The sequence below is a fragment of the Phalaenopsis equestris genome, unplaced genomic scaffold (genome assembly GCF_001263595.1).
Source record: "Phalaenopsis equestris unplaced genomic scaffold, ASM126359v1 Scaffold000405, whole genome shotgun sequence".
NCBI lineage: Eukaryota > Viridiplantae > Streptophyta > Magnoliopsida > Asparagales > Orchidaceae > Phalaenopsis > Phalaenopsis equestris.
This window is the reverse complement of record NW_018164847.1, coordinates 1,338-24,978: the sequence shown is the minus strand read 5'-3', so window position 1 is coordinate 24,978 and position 23,641 is coordinate 1,338. Positions and strand designations below refer to the sequence as shown.

Here is a 23,641-nt window from a genome sequence, read left to right as displayed (position 1 = left end):
AATCCTCCTAATATGATAAAGAATATCCCAAGGGGCATCGACATGATTATCTAAAATGTCAATTAAGGTACGATTATCACATTCAAAAATGATATTCCTCCAACTTAAATAGTGAGCCAAAATAGCACCGTATAAAATAGCCCGAGCTTCAACCTCTATAGGAGAATCCGCATTAGAAAGAGAGGAGAAAAAAAGAATGCAGTCCCCCACATAATTCCTAACAATGCCCCCACAACCAACTTCAGAGACATTCCAACTTCTATCAGTATTTTAAACGGTGCTATTTTTACAAATACACAAATTTAAGTAAGACTTTTTTTAAGCAGTTCTTTTAAAAAGAATGCAATCCCTCCTAATATATATATATATATATATATATATATATATTTTTTCTTTTTTTGAGAAAGCCCAAGGGCTAATATATTAAAAGAAAAGAAAGATACAGATAGATTGTATGAGAGGGCCCAAGCATTGCACCCTACCCACACGGTAAACGCCACATGCAAATAGTTCCAGAAAAAAATACAGAAAAATACATGAGAGCCCAAAAATCAAAAGTGTCAAAACACATAATATCAGGTAGCTAGAGAGCGACGCAATTTTACCCTGTCTTTGCCTCTAGTTCTAGGTAAAGAGACAGCTAACAAAATGGCAAGATGAGTGTCATTTCCAGTGGTAACTAATGCATCATCCAATAAGTTCCTGAGCTCGAGTCGGCCTCCACTCTTCTTCTTCCTCCTGAAATAGACCTGTCACTCTTCATCTGAAGACTGGCTCATCTGATCAGTGGATTGGTCTAAAGTGTGTCAGACATGTGTAGGTTGTTGAACATTGGAGCATCTACTTGTTGTATCAGCTGATCTTTTATTGGATCAAAGGAACTCTGGTGTGTCTTGGCATGTGAGTCTTCTTCAATAACAATGAGTGATATGAACGCGTTTGGATCAGTAGTAGTAGTATGGGGAGATGTTTCATGAGACTCCAGAGTACCATGCTCAAATCCAGTAGCTGGAATAGAGTGTTCAAAAGCAGGAGCAACCAGGGGTAGAACGGCTTGGAAATGATATTCTTCATCTGAGACAACAAAGGTTTGAATAGGAGGGTCGTAGAAAAATTTCCCATCAGGAACAGCGTTAGTCAGATGAGCAGAAATACATGTGGTTGCACCTTCTCAGCAGGGATGGCAGGTGGCAAGACGTCCACCCCCAATTCAGTATAAATAGATTTTTGAACAGGTTGTTGATCTTTAGCAATATCCAGTCTTAGATGAGGATGCAAGCGATAGCAAATAGTAGAATTGTGGTCAAGCACACTACAACGAGAGCAATAAGGAGGGTGTGGTTCTATCTCAACATTTTGCCAATACCTGTTGTGAGTGGATCCAGTCCATACTTCATCCGGCGCTGATTGAGTGATATCTTTCTCAAGTAACACAAAAACCACAGAGGGTATGGTGACAGCAAACGTGGGATTATCAACCTTGAGAGACTTACCGTAAGCAGTTTCTAAAGAGTAGAGAATTTTCAAATTGAACAGGTGTAATTTTAACCCCAAAAATTTTATCCAAACAGGAAGGATAGGGGACTCCGCTTTTGGATCAAAGTCGACAGTCCAATTCAGAATTTTCATAAAACGGTTGTCAATCTTGATTACTTTTCAAGAAAAAATACAAGTGTAATCTGTATCGTGAGATAACTGAATAAGTATATGTCGGTCGTCAAGTAAGTCAATATTTCAACTACACGATATCTTCATAGCATAAAAATCTTTCCGAATGATCTCAAGTTTAGGATGATCAAAAAACAATTTCCCCACTAGAGCAAAACGCCAAGAATACGCAAGAGTATTGGTTTCAACCTCAGAGATAAAAAGAACTGGTTTCTCATTTTTTTTTACCAAGCTTTTTAATGAAAGTGTGATTACCACCACTTCAAGAGCCTCATGGAAGGATTGTGAAACATTGCAGGACTTACTGATACCAAAACCAGGCTCTGAACCTGAAAGAGGGACACGAGTAGAATTAGGAATGTCGCCGGCAAGGATAGTGGCATAGGAACGAAGCGTCGAGGCTATCGCCACCAGAAGATGACCACGGTAAGATTCTGGAGCGGCATGGCGAGCCGCGTCAATCTGCAAGTGAATGCGAGCAGACAGCGGCAAATGCGAGCAGACAAGCGTCGCCTTTCGAAGGGGTCAAACTGCAAGACGAAACCGTCGTGGTCTAGCAGGAGAGGATAATGCGAGCAAACAGGGGCGTCGTCACTTGGGAGACTACGTGCGAGCAGACAGACGTCATCGTCTTCGGGTAAGGCGGGCAGACATACATCGTCGGGCTAGGGGTGTAAACGAACCGAACACGAACGAACAAAGCTTGTGTTCGTGTTCGGTTCGTTTAAAATTTAGTTTGTTTGAAATAAGCTCGTGTTCGTTTCTTAACGAACGAGCCGAACACAGCCCTATGTCGGGCTGGCGAGATGGCCTGGGGGCGTGCGAAAGGGCGTCGTCGACTGGCAGGGCGACGTGTGAGTAACCCTGACGAAACCGATGATGCGAAGTCATCGTCGTGGGAGACGACAGAAAAATGGAGTGAAGTCGATAGTTTCAACACCAGGAATCGCCATCAAGCAAAACCCTAGCAGAGCCAGCTACCGATGCCATCATATATATATATATATATAAGTGGACTGGTGATGGACGGCGCGAGTGCTCTGCTAGGGTTTGGAGCTAAGGGCGATCTCGTGGTGATTCGAGGATGCTGATGGTGCTCGCTCTTTCTCGACGGCCTCTCCCTGGTGAGATATTTCTAGTTTTTTGGTTTTTGGCCTCCCTCTCGCACTTAGTTTCTTCTCCCGACTTATCTTTTCGGGTATGGCTAAGACGGACGTCCGGGGCACCGCGGTCCCCTGGCGTTCCCCTGGGTCTCCTCCGAAGTTTGTTTTCCCATCCTCCTTTCACGAATCATTTGTTCTTGGTGGTGAATACAGTTTCATTAAATCTCAGGGTCGTAAGGGGGGGAAATATGCGCTCTTTCTCTCCGATTCTGAAAACTCTATTCTCGCCTCTGCTTGTCGCTTTCGTCTAGTTGGTAAATTCCTTTATGGACTTCCAAAATACGATTTTTTTTATGAAGTTGAACTTCTAAAGTTATCGGGGGGCTGGAAGATTAGGGCTTTGGATAGCCGACATATTCTGATACAGCTCTCTAACGAAGATGATTATGCTATGATTTTTTACCGTAGAACTATTCATTTTGGTGATGTTTGGATGAAGTTCCTTAAATGGACTACCGATTTTAACCCTAAAATCAGGCTTCCTATTATTCCTATCTGGCTTAGACTTCCAGGTCTCAATGTGCATTTGTTCAATCACGAAATACTGTTTTTTATTGTTGTCATGTATGGTAAGCCTCTAATGCTTGATGCCCCTACCTTTAATTTAACAAGACCCTCAATCGCTAGAATTTTAATATAAAGGAATGTTATCTTACCTCCTCCGGAAGAGACTTGGATTGACTCTAGTCATACTGGTTATTGGCGGTCGGTTTTGCTTGAAAAGCATCCTCATTACTGTTTGCATTGTAGCATGTTTGGTCATGATTCTGATCATTGTTTTCACTTGCACCCAACCTAAGGAAGCTTCCTGCTGGTCATGTTGCTTATGTTGAGCAGAAATCGGTTATACCTACTATTTTCTCTGAACCTGTTGCGCAGTCTACTGATGTTTGCATGAGTCATGCAGATATGGTTGCTACCTGTTTGGAGGCAACCAATGTGCCTCTTTCTGCAGCTGAGGAGGGGCCTATTAGAAATGTTGATAATGTGAAACCCTCTGTTACACCCGTAGTTGAAACCGAGCCCCCCCCCCCCCCCCCCCCCCATATATATAAGAAGTAAAGTGAACTCCCTAGCTTAAGCAAGAAAGCCCCAATAAACACGCTATCACCCACCTCTCTACTTCTGTGTCTAATTCATTACAACAGGATCCATCATCTTTAGCCGCCTCTGTTTTAGAATCTGAATGGCAAATTCAGAGATATAGTAGGAAAAAAAGGAGAAGGAAATCTGAGCTTCCAAATATGATACAAACAAACAATATTGATTTCTCTTATCATTCGGAAGGTGAGCACTTGCACCTTCCCTCTAGGCTTGCTAGGCGGGGAGGGTGTCTAGGTGGGAGGGTGTCATGGGCCAAAATGTTTAATGTTTTTGTGTGGAACATTAGAGGAATAGCGGACCCTCACTCTTTTAATCGTTTAAAGCATTTATGTAGGGTCCATAAACCTGGTATTTTTGTTCTTTTGAAACCTCTTGTTTCGATACATAAAGATAACATCATCAAGAAGTTTATTTGCATTTTTGTAATGTCAATAACAAAATTTGACATTTTTGGCAGAAGAATATCACTCTTAAAATCATTGATGATAATATACAATATGTTCTTATTCAGTATCAATATGAGAATTTTTCAGGTTGGGCTACATTTATTTACGTCAGCTCTCATTTAAGGGATAAACTCTTTCTTTGACAACAACTTACTCATATGGGTGTTGTTATTACTAATAATTGGTTCGTTTGAGGTGATTTAAATATGATTATGTCACCTTCTGAGAGATGGGGTGGTGATAAGGTTGACACAAGTCTTATAAATCGATTTTGTGAACATATTGAGGATGCTGGCCTTTATGATTTAGGTTTTTCTGGTCCTTATACTTAGCAGCGGGGTTTTCTCATGCAACGCTTGGACAGATTTTTGGGAAACTCAGAGTTTTTGGGTTACTATAATATTATACATGTCAAACATCTAAATCATGCTGCATCGGATCATAATCCTATATTGCTCGGCTTAGCTTTTCATTTCAAACATTTTCGCTATCATTTCAAATTTCTTAATGTTTGGGTTTCTCACCCTACTTTTATTGACTTGATTAAGCAAACTTGGGTTTCTAGATGGAGTGGTAACCGTGGCTCATTTTATGGCAACTCCATAAAAATGTTGTTTCTCATTTAAAGAGATGGAACATTGATACTTTCGGCAATGTTCACTCTAGGGTTTGAAGGTCCAACAAGAGGTTGATTCTTTAGAAGTACAGTTGATTGACACTCCTGATCTTGTGTCCAAATTAGTTGATGTTCATCACAACCTATTAGAGGAAATCTCAATTGAGGAGGATTTCCTTAGACAGAAAGCTTGTGACAACCATTTCAAGATGAGGATAGAAACACCAAGTATTTTCACGCTATTATCAAGCATTGTCGTAATATAAATACCATTATAAAGATTGTCACTGAAGACGGCTCTGTTCTCACTGATACTAACCAGATTGGTTCCAATGCGGCTGACTATTTCTCTTCTTTTTATGTTGATACTCTACCTATTAAGGATATTATTACTGATTTTTTTGAGAATCAAAGAGACATGGTCTCCACCCTCTCTTTGTTCGAACCCCCTACTGAGTTGGAAATTTTTACTGCTCTCAAAGATATTAGCTCTCAGAAGACTCCTGGTCCAGATGGTTTCACCTCCACTTTTTATATTTTCTGTTGGAACATTATTAAGCATGACGTAGTGCTTGATATTCAGAGTTTCTTTCAGGGGTTGATCCTGGGAAATACTTCTCTGCTGCTTTGATTGTTCTCATCCCTAAGTGTAATGCAAAATCACATTGGAAGGACTTTCGGCCCATCTCTCTAACCTCTGTTGTTTCTAAAATTATTAGTAAATTGATTGTGGCTCGTCTCCAACCTCACCTCCCTTCCCTTATTTCCCCTCATCAGTCGGCCTTCATTAAAGGTCGAGATATTTCTGATAATATTCTTTTGGCACAGGAAATATTACAGGATCTGGATAAAAAATGCAGGGGTGGCAATCTGGTTATCAAATTAGATATCAAGAAAGTCTTCGACATCATAAATTCGGATTTCATTATCAACGTTCTGAAAGCTAGAGGTTTCAATACAGGCTTTTGCTCTTTGATTAAAAGATGGCTTGCTAACAACTTTTACTCTATCTTAGTTAATGGAAACTCTTATAGATTTTTCAATGCTTCTCGTGGCATTAAACAGGGAGACCCCCTTTCTCCTATCATTTTTATTCTAGCTTTTAACTATTTTTCCAGGTTGCTTAACCATTTTCAGTTTTCACATCCTTATGCTCAGTTTTCTCATAAAGCAATGACGGTCTCCCACCTTGCTTATGTTGATGACGTTATTATTTTTTCTAATGCATCTAAACTTGCTATAAAACAAGTGATGGGGCTTTTACAGGATTTTCAGAACTGCTCTGGCCTTCGCTTTAATAGTGACAAGTGTCAGATGTTTTTTGGCAAGCAGGTTAAGCAACATCTTATTCAATGGGGTGTTACATTTACTGATTTTCATCATGTCTCTCTTCCTCTTAAATATCTTGGGGTAAATTTAATAAGGGGGAGGAGGAAACAGATACATATGGATGATGTGATTGATAAAATCAAACGTAAAATTAATGATTGGAGAAATGTTTTCATTTCCACTGGAGGAAGAATCTCTTTGTTTTCTAGTGTTTTTCAAAGTATTTCACTTTATGCTTTGCAAGTGTTCAACCCCAAGATAAGTGCTATTATTATGATGGAGATGTTATTTAATAAATTTCTTTAGGTGGGGAATGGTGCTAAGAAAATTTGGAGTACTTGGCATAACGTTTGTAAGCCTAAAAAGGCTGGTGGCTTTGGTTTTAAGGCATTAAAACATATTGTTGAAGTTAACCTTTGCAAACTATGGTATAAATTCAGATTGGGTTCCTCTCTTTGGGCTTTGTTTCTGCATCAAAAATACTGTGCTCAAACTCACTCTTCCTTGGTTTTGCGGAAGGTGGGAGATTCTCGTATTTGGAAGGTTGTGGTTAATGCTAAAGACACAGCAAACGATTTCATCTTTTGGGACATTGGCGATGGGAATATTTCCTTCTGGAATGATAATTGGGGCTTTTCACATAACTCTGACTATACTCACTCTCCTCATCCTAATTCCTTATTGGTCTCTGATTTCTTTTCTTAAGATGGTTGGGATTACCCTAAGTTGTGTTCTATGGTGGGGGAACAAAATGCAAAGCATATTCTTACTATTCCTCTTACTCCTACTCGAAAGGATCTCCTCATGTGAAAAAGAAGCAATTCTCAATCGGTTTGCAAACTCATTTATGACAATTTACATTCACATCGTGATTGGTTATGGAGAAAATTGATTTGGCATAAATCATTATCTCCCTCTATATCCTTTTTTCTTTGGTGTTATCTCAATTCTTTAATACCAATGGATGATATTCTTAAGCTTAAAGGTTTGAAATTGGCCTCAAGATGTCACGATGTCATAATTGCAAAATGAAGGAGGAAGACATAAGGCACATCTTATTTGAGATTGCTTTCTCTTTAGAAGTTTGGGATATGATTGGATCTTATCATGTTCAATTAAGGTTGAACAAGCTCAAACGCATGTTTTAACAATGGTGAAGATACATGCATTCAAACATAGTTTAAAGCACTCTAAAAAATTGCTTGAGGCAAATGCCTCAATCGCCTTAAGGTATAAAGCCTCACAACATATGACTTTGATTAAAACAAAAAAAACGTAAGCCTCACAGGGGATAATGAGGCATAAGTCTCAAGGTATTTTTTATATGCCTCATATTGAGGCACACCTTGAGGCAGAAGTGTCAAAGCAAGTTTTCAAATCATGCTCAGAAGTAATTGTATAGTTGGTTTAACCACATGAGAGAAATTTTTAATGAAATCAATACATATTTTTGTCTAAAATCTTTCATTATCAACCTCGCCTTATGCCTTTTTGCTATGATTCTACTCTTTTTGAAGTTATAGATCTACTTATTTTGCAAAACTTTCCTTTTTTTAACGTAGTATAGTCGATGTTCAGATGTTCTTTCCAAAAAGAATCCATCTCTTCTATCATTCTTAGCTCTCATATAGAAGAGATATTAAAAAAGTACAGCACTTCATAGCAGTCAGATTTTTCTGCATCAATAAATACAAATAGTATAGAGGATGACAACTAATGAGCTTTAGAATTCTTTATGATGTCCTTTTCTATAACAAAAAAGTGCATTGAGACTAGCTTTAAAAATTTTCTAGTCTAATGTTTTTTTATCAAAATTAAATGCCTCCTCTAATTCAGCTTATTGTGTGTCATTGTTTAAAACTGTGCAATATGAGGCGTGCCTTGAGATCCACCTCAGTACAACTTCAAAGAAAAATGCTTCGAAACAAGGTGAAGCGTACGCCTCAAAATGGTTGAGGTGCATCTTGCCTCAATCCCACTGAGATGTGTGCCTCTCACACTTATGCTTTTTTTGTCTAGTATTAGATAGTGTGAATATGAAACTAAAGAGCGCCCTCATGTGCAAGATTTCCCCTCACCCTAGTCAAGCATCCCAACATCGCTGCATGTTGCTTCTATCGTCGATGCCGCCGCCGCCTGCTTCTTCTGCTACAACCTCTTGTTTCTTATATTGCAACCACCACCGTTTGTTGCTCCTGCTATTGCCACTGTTGTCGGCTACTTCTTTTGTAGTTGTTGTGGCCTACTACTTCTACTTTTGATTATTTATTATTTTATTATTTAGATCTATTAATGTTGTTATGTGGTTGGACAGGAAAAGTAAGAGAAGTCTACTATGTTAAACTCATCTTACTTAGATATTTACAATTTATTACTTTTTACTAGGCTACAGTGTTAATGTCTTTCTTATATATATATATATATATTAAAAAGCCCAAGGCAAATTTATTGAAGAGAAAAGGGTAAAAATAGGTTGTATGAGTGAACCCAAATAGGCACCCAACCCATACGGTACAACACACATAAAAAGAAAAGAAAAGAAACTTAAAACCCAAAAGTAGATGGTACATATAAGATCAACCAGGTCGACCCACTTTAATTCTGTCTCTATCTCGAGTTCTCGGAAAGAAACCAGCTAACAGATTGGTGAGGTGTGTAACATTATCCGAAGTAACCAAAGTATCATCCATTAGATTCTTTAGCTCTAAGTAGATCTCAATTATTCTTCTTCCTCCTGGAAGTGTAGACCAGTCATTCCTCATCTGAAGATTGTTGCTCATTCGAATGAGGTGGTAGTACTGCAGTAAAAAGATTGCCAACAGTTATGCCCACAAGTGTATGTGAGGTAAGAGTTGTCGCATCTACCCCCTAATACTTCCCGAAGATAGGGAGCTACAAGGTTCTCCTGATCAACAGTCCGTGTAGGTAGAGGTTTTTCATTATTATTTCAATAGCGTTTGAAAGTGTAGGTTGCTCAGCAGGGCCATCCAGCTTCTCATCGATCGCAGAAACAGTATTTTTAGGAGGAGGGTCCACAGATGCAATAGAATGAGACACCAAATCATGTACTGTTGTAGTTTTTTCTCCATGTTGAACAGATATATCCTTAGATTCATCCTTATTCACTTGATCTTTAGATTTCGAATTAGAATGAAGCTTATAGCATTTATCAAGGGTATGCCCAAACATCTTACAATGAGAACAATAAGGAGATCTATGCTCTATAACGATTTGTTGCTAATATCCATTATGCATTGTGCCCAACCAGACTTCTGTAACATCAGGCAAAGTAATATCTCTTTCCATAAGTATTTTGGCCGCAGAAGGTTTCATAAGGTTGAAAGTGGGTAGATCTTGCTTCATAAGATGACACTAATAAAGTAAAAAACCTGATGATAAAAAAAGTGCAGCTTGAGACCAGGAAGACTAAACTATACCAGTACAGTAGAAAGTTAATGATTGGGGTCAAAACCAAGAGACCACTTGAGTCCACGGTTAACTGAATCAAAACATGTCTCCCATCCATCTTTTTTGAGAAAATCTGAGTGTAGTTTTCAGGCACGGTTAACTGAATCAAAACATGTCTCCCATCCATGAGCCCACTTTTTACTTTCCTATTAATTTGAGGTCGTCAAAACTTTTCCTGATAACTTCCATAGGTGGGTGTCCCCACTGAAATTTTCCAATAAGAGCAAACTTGAATTTGACAATCATTGTTGAAATTTCTGCTCAGGGAAAAAGAGTTGTCTTCCCACTTTTCCTGTTTGCATTTTTAATAAAGGGGCAGTCACATGTATGCATTTTTAATATCCCAATTGAAGTGTGGAAATATTTGGGAGATTTGGGAGTTTCTTGGCTTACTAAACTCTTTAACCTAAGGGGAAAACAACAATCGTCTCCCCCTGAGGATTACCCACCACGTAGGCAAAGGAGATTTTGCCAAATTCAACCGAAGAAGAAGGAAGCTCCATCACGGCAAGAAGAAGCCCTGCTAGTCGGGCAGAGGGCAAAAAGGACAAGCCAAAGAGGGCGGGGCGAAACTGCTCGGAAGACAGGAAACTGCAATGACGAATGCGCAGGGACGAAGTCGCAACTCGACGAGGCAGAGGCAAAACCGCAGCAATCCTACTAACCGCAGCTCGACGGACACGAAACCGCAGCAGGAAGACGCCAAAGCCCTTCGTCATCGTTGGGCGTGAAAGAGAAGAAGACGATTGCGAAGGAGATTGACGAGCGCAAAGTCCTTCGTAGTCGTCTTCAAATACGAGAACTTCATCTTCGAGCACGAGAGGATGGATTGAAAGTCGAATCAAACTAGGGTTTCGCCATCGGGCAAAATCCTAGCAGAGCAGATCGCCACCGACGCCATTTTTAATATTATATATATATATATAAAGGAAAAAAAATTCATTGATAAAAAGAGAGGATACAAAGTTTTTAGTGAGTGAATATAAAGAGCTCACTCATAGGGATTACAAATGTATTCCCCAAAAATAAAACAACAAAAAATAACTCCTAATCATGGTGGGTGTAGTCGGTGGATATACCACTTCCCCTTCCCCTGAATCTAGGTGGGAGTCCAGCAACATACTGAGATGTGGGCTTCCATCTGAAACTATGATATGAAATAATGATACAGTCATCCTAAAAGTTACTGATATCAGGCATTCTTTTTTTCTTCTTCTTAGATTTATAAACCTGTCAATCATCTGCCAGAGGTAATCCCGTGTGAACGATAGGTGGATCTTCGATAGAGGTAAACTGCTGATCTGACTCAACCTGCAACACACCTTGATCCTGACACTCCTCCATATGACACTCCTCCATAACTTGAGTACTCTCTTCTCTCGCAATAGGTGGTTCCAAGGCAAAATTCGTAGTATTTGTAATATGAGGAAGAGTTGTTTCAACAACAGTAAGCGGAAGCTACTGGTCTGGTTGGTGAATAGCATTATGAGTCAAATTCCCGTTCATCAATTTTGTGTATGTAATATTTTCCTCCACATGAATGATGTTGTTAGGACCTGCCAATCTCAAATGTGGGTGAAGCCTGAAGCATTTGGCAGGGGTGTGCCCAAACAATTTACAGTGATTGCAATAGTAGGGTCATTGTTCTGCTATAATTGGCTGTCAATACCCATTGTGGGGTGTACCACGCCATAGTACCAAGCCATATTTCATCCACATCAGAGGAGGTGATATCCCTTTCAACAAGAATTCTTGCAACCGAAAGTCTGGTTAGATTGAAGGTAGTTGTATCCAATTTCATAGGTCTCCCTAGAGCAGCTCCTATAATATAATATATATATATATATATATAAGTTATGATGCTAATGTATTACTTTACCAATTTATTTTGACTTGTGCAATTTTCAAACAGAGGCTTATGTCTCACACCGACTCAAGATTTATGTATCGCTTCACAAACGAAAATGCCTCAATACCCAATCTATGCTAGAGGTTTTCTTCTTTAATCAAGCTTCACCTATTTTCGTATATTTCAGTTTACTTAAAAGCAACAATTTTCCCAATATTACTTAATTATTATTAGCATCCCAATATATTTAGCGAAAGTGATCAGTACCATAGCTAACAAAGTAACATTTTTGTATTTTTTGATCAAATTCGTCTCTTAAATTATTATCTATATGCACATAAGAAGGGCAAAACAAAACTTTTATATGTAGAAAAGAAATACTTACTTTCCAATCCAGCTTCAGCATGGAGGTCAAACTTCATAGCCACATATGGGTCACAATTGACTAGAAATCTTATTGTAATTATTACATTCATCCAAAAATATGTGATAGTCCTACATAAGTACTTACTTGCTTCTAGCCTTGTAATTCAAAGTCCTATTATTCTTTCAATAACTTCATTCCATTGAGTACTTCAAGAGACTTTTCTCTCCATATGAATCACATTGGCAGTACAATAAATTCTTAAATCAAGGCTATCATACTCTCCACTATTGTCCGAGTATAAACATTTAACTTTTGCACCAGTTTCATTTTTAACTTTCTTATCTTACAAAATTATTAAACACATTAGATTTAATTTTAATAAAATAAATCCATAACTTTATGGTGAAATTGTCTTTTCGAACGGCCTAAATATGGGTGGGGGATGGTCCCCACATACCCATGGAACCAATTCTAACTATTTGGTTTCAATTCTCTTCAAGTTATTGAGAAATTGACCCAACTTTGCTTTTATAAAATAAACTCTTCCCAAAAGCTAGCTTCAATAGATTTTAAATCTAAAAATTCAGGTTGAAAAAGAAAAAACTTTAGGCCCGTCTCACTTACGCGGCCTAATCTTTTAAGCTATATATTGGTCTTTATAGTCAAACATGTTATAGCTCCCACCATTCAAGTATTTTTTATGGTGATAGAGTATACCGATCTTTATTCCTCGTGCGATCACTGTAGTTCTATTAGTGAACTACTAAGTGTTAGCATTGCTGTGACATTACAACCTTCTGTTGCAAGTTATCCTATTAAATTTGTTTTTTTCTTAAGCCATAAATATATCTAAACTTACTCAACTTCCATGTGAATCCATTTATGGTCTAAGTATTGCACATAATATCTAAGGGATCATCATCAGTAAAAATATTTCCATAATTGCATGCAAAGTGATTTAACGTTAGTTCCTTATGAAAAAAATGGAATAATGCAATTGACTCTACTGGACCATTAACACTAAGGATCGATGCATCTTGCATTTCTTCTGTAGCAGTGTTCATATTTTTTTTATTTTTGTCTTTATTCTTTTTTTTTTGGCGGTCTTTCATCAAATGTATCAATTTTCCACAATGCCGATATCCACCCAAATAATATTAAAATTTATTCATACTATGATATATTGTTGGCTCTTATTCATGATTAAATCAACCAATATCTTGATAATTATTTTTATTTTAAAATAATAACTTCTCGGAAGTGATGAAACTATATAAAGCACTAACTCTGTTATCAGTGTCGACTTCTACATAGCTCAACTAATCTTGTGACCAAGTTAAACCCATTAATGTGTACAGTAACAGAGGCTCTGTACTAATTTAGAAGATTAAAAAACTTACACATAACATATATCTTGTTAATAGCAGAGTGCTTTACAAACATATTTGATAATTAGTTTATCATGCCTACTATGATTTATGCCATTGGGAACATTTAAGGAAACATTATTGGACAGGGACAGACAAAATAGACTTAGGGTGTGTATATAGATCAACCCTACTTATCTTAATCAATAGTAAAAAGCTATTAATCCTTCTAAGGTTGATGAAGCTTTCTTCAATAAATATAATATTCTATTTGCATCATGTAACCATCAAAAATCTTAATCATCAAGTTTGTCAATTTTGACCATTGCATCTCACATTGCTTAAATTTTTATGTAGCTTAACCAAAAGCTCTAATACTAGATGTTATGATGGTGATAAACATCGAGCAAAATCAAATAGAGACGAAAAAAACTCAAAAAATCACTATCACAAAACACACAAGTTTACATGTATCAATGATATTTGCCTACGTCCATTGTCACATAGAAATAAATATTTCTACTACGCTTTTTAAAAAATCCCATCAAAGAATTTTTCATACATAAAAAGATAAGGATAGAAATAACACTTCCTCTATATCAATGTGTATGAGAGGATGTAATCACTTGCTGTAAAAATAATTGATGAACATAATGAAGAAACATCATTGTGGCTGTTGTTATCATTATCCCTTCGTGAATGCAAGAGCTTCTTCCACTCTTCTCTCCTTAACTATAAGGGCTTCTCATTTTTAAGAATGAAATCATAAACCATTCTTCTCTCCTTCCCTCTTATTCTTTTTTCTTTTTTTTCAGGGAGGCTTCAAAACATCTCTTTATACAATACTTGGAGGTGGTAGGTAGCAAACTTGAATTTATTAGGTAGAGAATAACAGGTACCATAATGTAAATGTTAGGTAGAGTATGGTGTATAGTAAATCTATAGCAGTTAGGTAGAGAATAATTGAAGAAAAATTATATTAGGTTAGAAATTTTATCTTCACATTCTAACAACTATGACAATATGACCTTTATTATTAAGAATTTTAAGTAAATATAGACATAAGGGAAAAAAATTTAAAAAGAAAAAGAATTCTAAATTCATCCATCTACACAAATTAGCATTAATAAAGTAGAAAAAGGACTTGACTCAGTTTCATTGGATGTATCAAATTATATAAATCAAAATCCTTTTTTTTTCAAATTTATCTAAGTTTTGTTCATAACTTCAAAATGCAATCCTCCTCATCGTCACATGCAATTATCATATACTTATGCTTGAACGTGAAACATCCATGCCATCACCTACGAGCAATCGAACGATGAAAGACATTTCTAAATATTAACATTAGTCCACAATATCATTCATATAAAAAATTGCCACTAAATCCACAATACACATGTAAGCAATCCTCTAATAAACTCATAAGATCATCCAATCCATGAGAGCAGAACAAGTAAAATAGTAAAAGGGATAAAACATAGTAACAAATAGACTGCTACCTATCATCACCAACGTTGTCTCGCCTCCTGTAAATTAATCATATCTTATCAGCCATATCAATCTATCAAAAACTTATTTTTGAAAATAGCAGTTAAAAAATAAGTTGAGTTTAAGCACTTGGTAAATAATTACTACTTTATTATGTACTAAATCTTTATGCAAATGCCTAATACGAATGTTCAAAAAAATATGTTGATCGTAAAGTAGACTTACCCTTTTTTATTTTTATAAAATTATTTATTTAATAATCTTTTCAATTATATTTTCATTTTCAATAAATATTTTTCTTTTCGTTTCATTTTTACTTTTGGAAGTCATCTTTAGAGCACCGTCAAAATCTTTTATTATTTTGTATCATAAAGTCACAATTATTTTCATTTTTTTTCTACTTTGTGTCATAAAGGCATGGTCATTTCTATTTCTTTTTCATTTAACATGTACAAGTACAATAGCATCTCATGTTAATACCATGTGAGAAGCACATGATAAACTAAATCAGAATGAAATGATGTTATTGTAAATAGAAATGCTTTGGGGTTGGTTTTATAAATAATAAAGACTTGGGTGATAAACCAATAATTGCCCATTTCATTTTTCACTTTTGAAAAATTAGCCTAGTGACCTGCGGAATTGGCTATGTTTGTATTTATATATATTTTCTGGCTAGGTCAATTGAAGAAAATGATTGATGAATTTGTAGTTATATCATAAACTGTTATGGCAGTTTTTATGTTTTATACATGTTATATTTCACTTGTTTTCTCTACGGTTGAAATTTTTCTTAAGGATTGAGAATATAGTAGATGGTACTGTAAGCTATATAAATTTAGTTGATTTAGTTTTTAAAATTGTAACACAATGGATATCATTTGTGAAAAGTGCTAAAATGATCTGTTGACTATTTTGTAGGGGACCATTTAGTCGCAAACTTTACTAAGTGCTACCAAGGCTCATAACATCCATAGAAAAATTATTAGTATGAGCCAAATCCAGCACATTAGCTTTTCTAGATGAAAGGAGAGTTTTCAAAACAACTATATGTTGTTTACTAGCTAAAGAATGAATCTGCTCTTATTTTTCTATATTTACACATATCCATTGTAAGCTTCAGGTTAGCAATAATCCATTTTTAGCGGAGTTTCAGGTTAGCAATAATCATTTTGACTCATCTATTTATATCATCTATTTTTTTTTATATCATTTTGACTCATGTGACCAAGCTTCAGGTTAGCAATAATCTATTTTTAGGAAATTTTATTATTTATTGCATTGTGTCAATATGTACACATGTATATATTTGGTATGGTAATGTTGCGAAGTAAATATATGGTAATGTTTGCATGTATAAGTACTATTAATTTTGTAATTTTGATTTCAGTTAGTGTGCAAATGCAAATATGTCCGAATTAAATCTTTCACAATCGGAATCATCCAACAATCATTTGCAAACCCTAAACCAGAAGCTCATAATATCAACGAAAATGTCAATCTTAATTTACAAAGTACAGAGTCAGAAGTGGTATTGATTTAGTCAATTCACAAAGTTTTGATTGCATGTTTGTATTTACTGATTTTGTTGTTTCATCTGGTTTATTCAACCATCAAAATCAAATTTACAAGTCTATCTCGAGAATGGTCTTTTTTTGGCAATAATGAATATTTTGATGAGTGGTGGAAGTTGAACAGTATCAAGTATCTTTGTTTATCGAAAATGGATAGGGATATATTATCGATTCCAATAACAATAGTTACTTCAGAATCTGCATTTAATACTGGTAGAAAAGTTCAAAATGATTACAGAAGTTCACTCTCGACAAAGACAGTGAATGCATTAATATGTTCGTCTAGTTGGATTAGATCTTCCACGAGTCGTTTGAAAACACTTATGATAATTTCTCTTAAGAATTTGCTTCTATAGTATATGTACATTTTCATCTTAAAACTGATATTTATATATTTTTCCTACCAGCAAAATGTAATGGAAGAGGAACAACTTGAAGTGACTTTACCAGAGTAAATTGAGGGGAGGGAGGAAATGATGCTACACTCAATGAGTATCCAATATTTTTGTCGGAGTGTTGTTTTTTTTTTTTCTTTTCATGTTCTCTAAAAATATGCAGTTGGCAGCTGCTAGGAGCTCTTTGAAAGTGATGAACAGTAAGCTTAAGGAATGAACTTATTGTGCTAACTTGTGATATTTTCACAATATGAAGGCTTTCATATGGCTAATTAAGCTTTCATCTTGCCAATTGTGATATTTTCACACTGCGGAAGTGTATAAATACTGTTTGGATTATATTTGAATGTATCCAATTGTAAAATTTTATGGCTTATTCATCCTAAACTCTGATTATATTTGAATGTATCCAATTGTTACATATTGTTGGCTAATTTTTAGTACATAAATGATATTCCTTTACGAGTTTTGATGTGGTCTGAAATCATTTGTCGGCTGCCCCATATTATGCCTGTGTTTTTGGGCATTAAGTTTTTCAAACTCTTTTACATTATCTGCATTCCAACCTACTAGACTTCAGATTTCGGTTTTCATTTCTGCTTTTCTTCTTTATGAATCTCTTCTCTCATGGTTCTATGGATACTATGGGTTTTGATTTGTTATTCACGGTATGGTGTTTCAATGTTTTGAAATTTTGATCCTGCAGAAATTTAGGCATCTTCACACTCGTTGGAATGGCAGTCTAAGTTTGAAGGTTTAGTTGAATAAGAGTGATTGGTTTTTGCTGGTGTTGGTGGTTTGGTGCACTCTATTGAGGGGTTTAAAGTGGTTATTTCTGGTGCCCCATTTGCTTTATATTGCGGTTTAGGCTTGTTCTTCCCTATTTGGTTCACTTTAAAGATTAACTAATATATATATATGTTTTTTTTTTTCAAAAATGAAAATATTTGATCTGATAACACCACTAGTTGTTTTGTGATGAGACAACAATTTCTTCTTCTTTTTTTTAAATTTGTTTGATATGTTTTTGAGTTTTGCATAAAAAAAATATTTATTTGTGAAGAGTCTGTCGTTGCTGGAGAAGATCTGAATGCTGATGATTAAGGTATATTTGTGAAGAGTTTTGCATAAAGTTGTTTTGGTTATCCCTCTACAACATGCTACGATAATAAGCACCATTAAAAGGGAGAACAATTGAATAGCTTTCTCAGCTCTGAATAGCTTTCCTGAGCAGCTGATATGTTTCGTGGAAAATTATTGTAGGATCCAAAAAAGAAGAAGTTTGTAGAGGCACTGCTTGCTTTCACTGACTCCTTCAATGGTGCTTCATATCGAAACTTGGCTTCAAAGGGTGATCTCAATCAAGAAGTTGGTGAGTTGCCAACTCTGATTTTTGTTCTGATTTATAATAACTTTTTTCATTTGTTGAAGCCCTGATACATCTCTTGGTTCATGAACACTGCAGTTACTACTTTCAACAAGATAGAAGAATATCTTTCAAAGTTTGATGATGGACTTTTTTTCCTCAGACAGTTTCGTTTGGTAAGAGTTGAAAATTTAAGTGAATTTCAGACAGTTACTCTGAATAGTTTTCTTTGATTTAGTGTCTTTTATCTCGTTGTTGAATAATGTGATATATTTCAGGTGGATATCAAGCATTGTCAAGCCAAATGGAGTCCGCTATAATTATCTCACAATCTCAAGCAGATGATGAAGAAGGGTTTTTGAAGTCCACACCAAAGCTATGGGTTTATGAATGAACTTCTTAATCTAGCCACCATGCATTCAAGACAAACAATCTAGACAAATCTTCATCCTATATGCCATGAAGACCTTTATACTCAATTATGCAATGAAGAACTCAATCTAGCCCAAGAAGCCTCCAAAGAATTACATTAATCTCAGAAAAGAACCCTAGCTCGCGGCCATAAGAGGATGTTTTTAAAAAAAATTTTGAGTTGATGAAAGTCATAAGTGTATGCATATTAAAAAATAAATGTAATTATTTTTCTATAAAATTTTGTATAATTATTTTTTATATTTTAATTTTTATTTGAGATTTTATTTGTATTTTTTATATTTTTGTTTAATTTGTAAATTGTAAAATTTGTAATGAAGTTGTTTGTATTTTGTAAAATTTTGTAAAAAAAGTATTAATATTCTTTGTGTAAAATTTTGTATGAAATTTTTTCTAGAAATTTTTTTAGTTAATCTTGTCTCATGAAATTTATTCTTAAAATTTGTTTGGAATTAAGTTATTAAAACAAACAGTTTTTTTAGAAAATTCATTATTTTATTTTTATTTTAAAAAATAAATTATTATAATAACTTTATATTCTAACGAGTCAATTTCGAGCCGAACACGAACATGAATAAAATTTTCGAGACAAACACAAACAAATTGTTCACGAGTTATTTCGAACACGAACTGACTTCGAACACGAGCCGATTTCGAACGAACCAAACACTTACAGCCCTACTAATTACTCACTTTAATCTTTAGAATACTTTTGCAAATGTGCAATCCTTCACTTATATTCAAATTGACCTATTAATTACAATTTATTATTATTACTACTATTATGTTTAACAGTTATTACATCACCAATGCCACCTTACTACAACTAAAATAGTAATTGGGCAGGCTAGTTTGCAGCTTTAAGCAAAAACACACTCAATTCACTCCTCCATGAGCTTTTAGCTCCATTCTATTAGCCTCATGTATTGAGATGTTTATAGTGATCTTCTGTGATTTTCTGTTTTTCTTTTAACAGAAATAACCTATTTGAGATTCAATGTGAAAAAAGTGTGCACCAATGTACAAAATGCAAGCGCAAATTATTAACTTTGCATGTTTCCATCTTTAGCATAGTTCGTGCTTTAAAATAAAAAAAAGAGTCAATTCATAGGAACAAGGACATGTATTATAAAAAGTCTAATTGTTCTTCTCCACAACTATGCTAAGTGGCTGCCAAAGGCAAGTAAAAACAAACTTAGATGCTCTGCATGTCAAGACAATAGATGTCAATAGATAAATAGTATATTTAAGAATTTCAATATAGTCAATCTTGTGTTACTTAGATGATCGCTAGAATGGTAAAGCCGCACGGCCAAATCATTGAAAAAAACCCTTGAACCTGATAAATAAAAAGCTTAGTGCCATCATTAGAATAAACCACCCTATTAGCTGAACTCAATAAGCTCAGATTCTACAAAAACTTTCCAATCACTTACCCTACAACAAAACAGAACAACGAATCACTGCAGAACTGCAGATAAGTGTGTTGCTGAATAACCGGCTTTACCCTATAAAAAGCATCCATGGAGCAGACAAAGTAGAGCAGCAGATATAAATATTGTTTAAAAACCTTTAAACTTTTCATGATGTCAAGATACTCATCCTGTTGATGATGAAGATGAGTGATTCCAAGTAAACAAACACACTGAAACATCGGTTGGATAAAAGAAGAACGATTATTTTGTGGTTCTACCTGAAATCACCATGCTTGATCTAAAGAGTCGACTCTGATCCCGACAGCCGATCCGCTTCCGCTTGGTTTCAAGGTTTATGTTGGTTTTAATTGCACCAAACTTGACAAGCAAAGAAAAATGGAGGTTACAGGGGGTAGAGAGGAGAGGAGTCGAGTGAAAAGCCCGCGGTTGGACGATTTCAGCCACGCCCGCAGGGGAAGACCGACTGGTCTAAACACTGTACATGGTGGGGTGGCTTTTTATATATAAAGAAACTAATATTTTTTCAAATAAATAAAATAATTAAACAAAAGTTTTTTTTTTTTTTTTTTTTTTTTTTTTTTTTTTTTTTTTTTTTTTTTTTTTTTTTTGCAGGCATGAGTGTTTGGAACATATATTTTATGTATTCAAATACATAAATAATTCCTACAAATATAATATTTTTTTTACAAACTAAAAAATAAACAAGTTATTATGTTAAGGATGTCGGTGTCTATAAATTAAGAATTCCGGGAGGAAATTTTATTACATTATGAAAAATATTACACTCATTTTAGGTTGTGGAGTCTTTTAACATCCTAGATGCATTAAAGAATCACGTATATAAAAAGATGACTGAGTCAGTAGAGTTGGAGAAGCACGAGGGGAAGCTTCTTCCTATAGGTTGTGGAGTCTTTTAACATCTTAGATGCATTAAAGAATCATGTATATAAAAAGATAACTGAGTCGGTAGAGTTGGAGAAGCACGAGGGGAAGCTTCTTCCTCTGATGCCTTAACTCACATTACTCATCGGAATCAACCCAACAAGCAATGCTCGTTAAGACATTGCGACCGACACAGGGTCACTTCTCTAACGAGCAGTACAAGTCGTAAAAGCGAATGAGAAAGCATGCAAACATACAAAAAGCCTATATCGTGATTGTTCAACTGAAGTACGAAACAATCACAACGGGAGCCCAAGAGGGCGAAACACACATCATGCAAATGAATGCAAGGATATTGCTTGCAACATGACACACACAAACAGAAAGTACCGGTAAAACAAGCTACCTATGCGAGGAATTACGCCTGCCCGGGGACCTGAGGTGTCATGCGATAAGCAAACACCAGCTAAAAATGAATTTGTATCGCATAAAAGGATACTTATAAAAGAATTCACACATTACGCGATAGACACTTACCAAGCACACATACAAACACCTAAACTTCTTTTTTTTTACGAAGATTTTCATACATAATAATCAATTCTCATGTATACATACACCTAACACCCGCGGACAAATGGTCGCTTGTTGATCGGCAACTTCAGCGTAAATTCTCTCGGCCTAGGGTTTGATTCCATCTGGCTCGAATTAGCACATATGGGTTGAGCAGACACATGTTGCCGTACAACTTTTAAATATACACATAACACATAAATTTCAATTTTTTTATACATACCACTGAACTCTTTTGTATATTCATATCTAACACTAGAACTTCACTTTTTATATACATACCACATTACCTATGTATGCATTTCATACATATCACTCAATTCTTATTTATATACACACCAACACATAAACTTCAATTTTTGCATACATACCACAACTCGTATGTATATACATACCTAACACCAAAACTTTGATTTTTCATTCATACCACATTACCCATGCATTTCATACATATCACTCAATTCTTATTTATATACACACCAACACATAAACTTCAATTTTTGCATACATACCACAACTCGTATGTATATACATACCTAACACCAAAACTTTGATTTTTCATTCATACCACATTACCCATGCATTTCATACATATCACTCAATTCTTATGTATATACATGCCTAACACATAAACTTTAATTTTTGCATGTATACCACAAATAAATGAAAATACTAATCTGAATACACTTACCTTCTTCAATGCTTTCTGATCGGAGCGGAGCGGATGGATGAGAAATACGAGAGTTTCAATGGCCTTTGTAAGCTCAATCCGATTCTTACCTTCCAAGCTAGCTCTAATGACAACTATATCATGAAGTTTTGTTCGGGAAAGCGATGGTTTTGAGCGAAACCGAAAGAGAGAGGGAAATGGGAGGGGGAAAGGGGAGGGAGGAAGCTTGCCAGGGCTTTACTCAAAAGGGGAGACTGGGAGAGACGTGGAGAGAATAAATGAAACTTAGACGTTGCTGGATGGGTATACTAGGTCATTTGCGTCGGATTTCCGTCTAATTTCCATCAAACTCAGTTCAACGTTGACAAGTAAAGTTTTTGTGTCGCATTGTTGGACATAAATCCGACACTAAATCTGCCGCAACTCCAATTGAAGTTTCATCATTTTCAGAGCACTTTTTTCCTATTAATTTTTTTGGATGCAAATCAGACACAAAATCCACTGCAACTATCAAAATTTATTATTCGCTCCATAATAGCAAAAAATCCGATGCTGATATTTGCATATGAAAAAAACCGACATTAATATCAGAAGCTAATAAAAACATCTCATGTAGTAATTGTAAAGTTGAGACAATGATGAAATTATTAATTTGTTTTTTTCCTTATTCATTAAATAGATTTTTCAATACTTGTCCCCTCATTTAATGATGATATCCCTGTGGATAAAAGACAAATGCATATTTTGACGGAGTCGCCACACCAGTTCTGTCCTAAATATCAAAGGGATATAAAACACATTACAGGAAAGAGATGACATTTTTTAAAAAAAAAGTGGCATTACATATTGCAAACTTATATAATTTTAAAAGTAGACGGATAACACAATAATAGTGAAAATATCCATTTTTATACTTTAAAAATAGAGGGTCTGCAATGCGGGTCCGTGACACATATAACACACGTTAGAATCCTTGGATCCTTAGCACAGTCATACTCGTGTCAAGTCTGATGCCTTAACTCACATTACTCATCGGAATCAACCCAACAAGCAATGCTCGTTAAGACATTGCGACCGACACAGGGTCACTTCTCTAACGAGCAGTACAAGTCGTAAAAGCGAATGAGAAAGCATGCAAACATACAAAAAGCCTATATCGTGATTGTTCAACTGAAGTACGAAACAATCACAATGGGAGCCCAAGAGGGCGAAACACACATCATGCAAATGAATGCAAGGATATTGCTTGCAACATGACACACACAAACAGAAAGTACCGGTAAAACAAGCTACCTATGCGAGGAATTACGCCTGCCCGGGGACCTGAGGTGTCATGCGATAAGCAAACACCAGCTAAAAATGAATTTGTATCGCATAAAAGGATACTTATAAAAGAATTCATACATTACGCGATAGACACTTACCAAGCACACATGCAAACACCT

At 35.6% G+C, this 23,641-nt stretch overlaps 1 protein-coding gene across 1 annotated transcript in view; it reads right to left on the bottom strand.

The window, feature by feature from the left end:
* The window catches only part of LOC110026947 (calmodulin-binding transcription activator 4-like), a 63,334-nt gene extending 42,806 nt beyond the window's left edge, over positions 1–20,528 (bottom strand). Inside the window, exon 1 of the mRNA XM_020728180.1 lies at positions 20,329–20,528. Coding sequence (XP_020583839.1) covers positions 20,329–20,341 — 13 coding nt within the window. The 5' untranslated portion in view covers positions 20,342–20,528. The remainder of the gene's footprint in view (positions 1–20,328) is intronic.
* Positions 20,529–23,641: the final 3,113 nt, after the last annotated feature.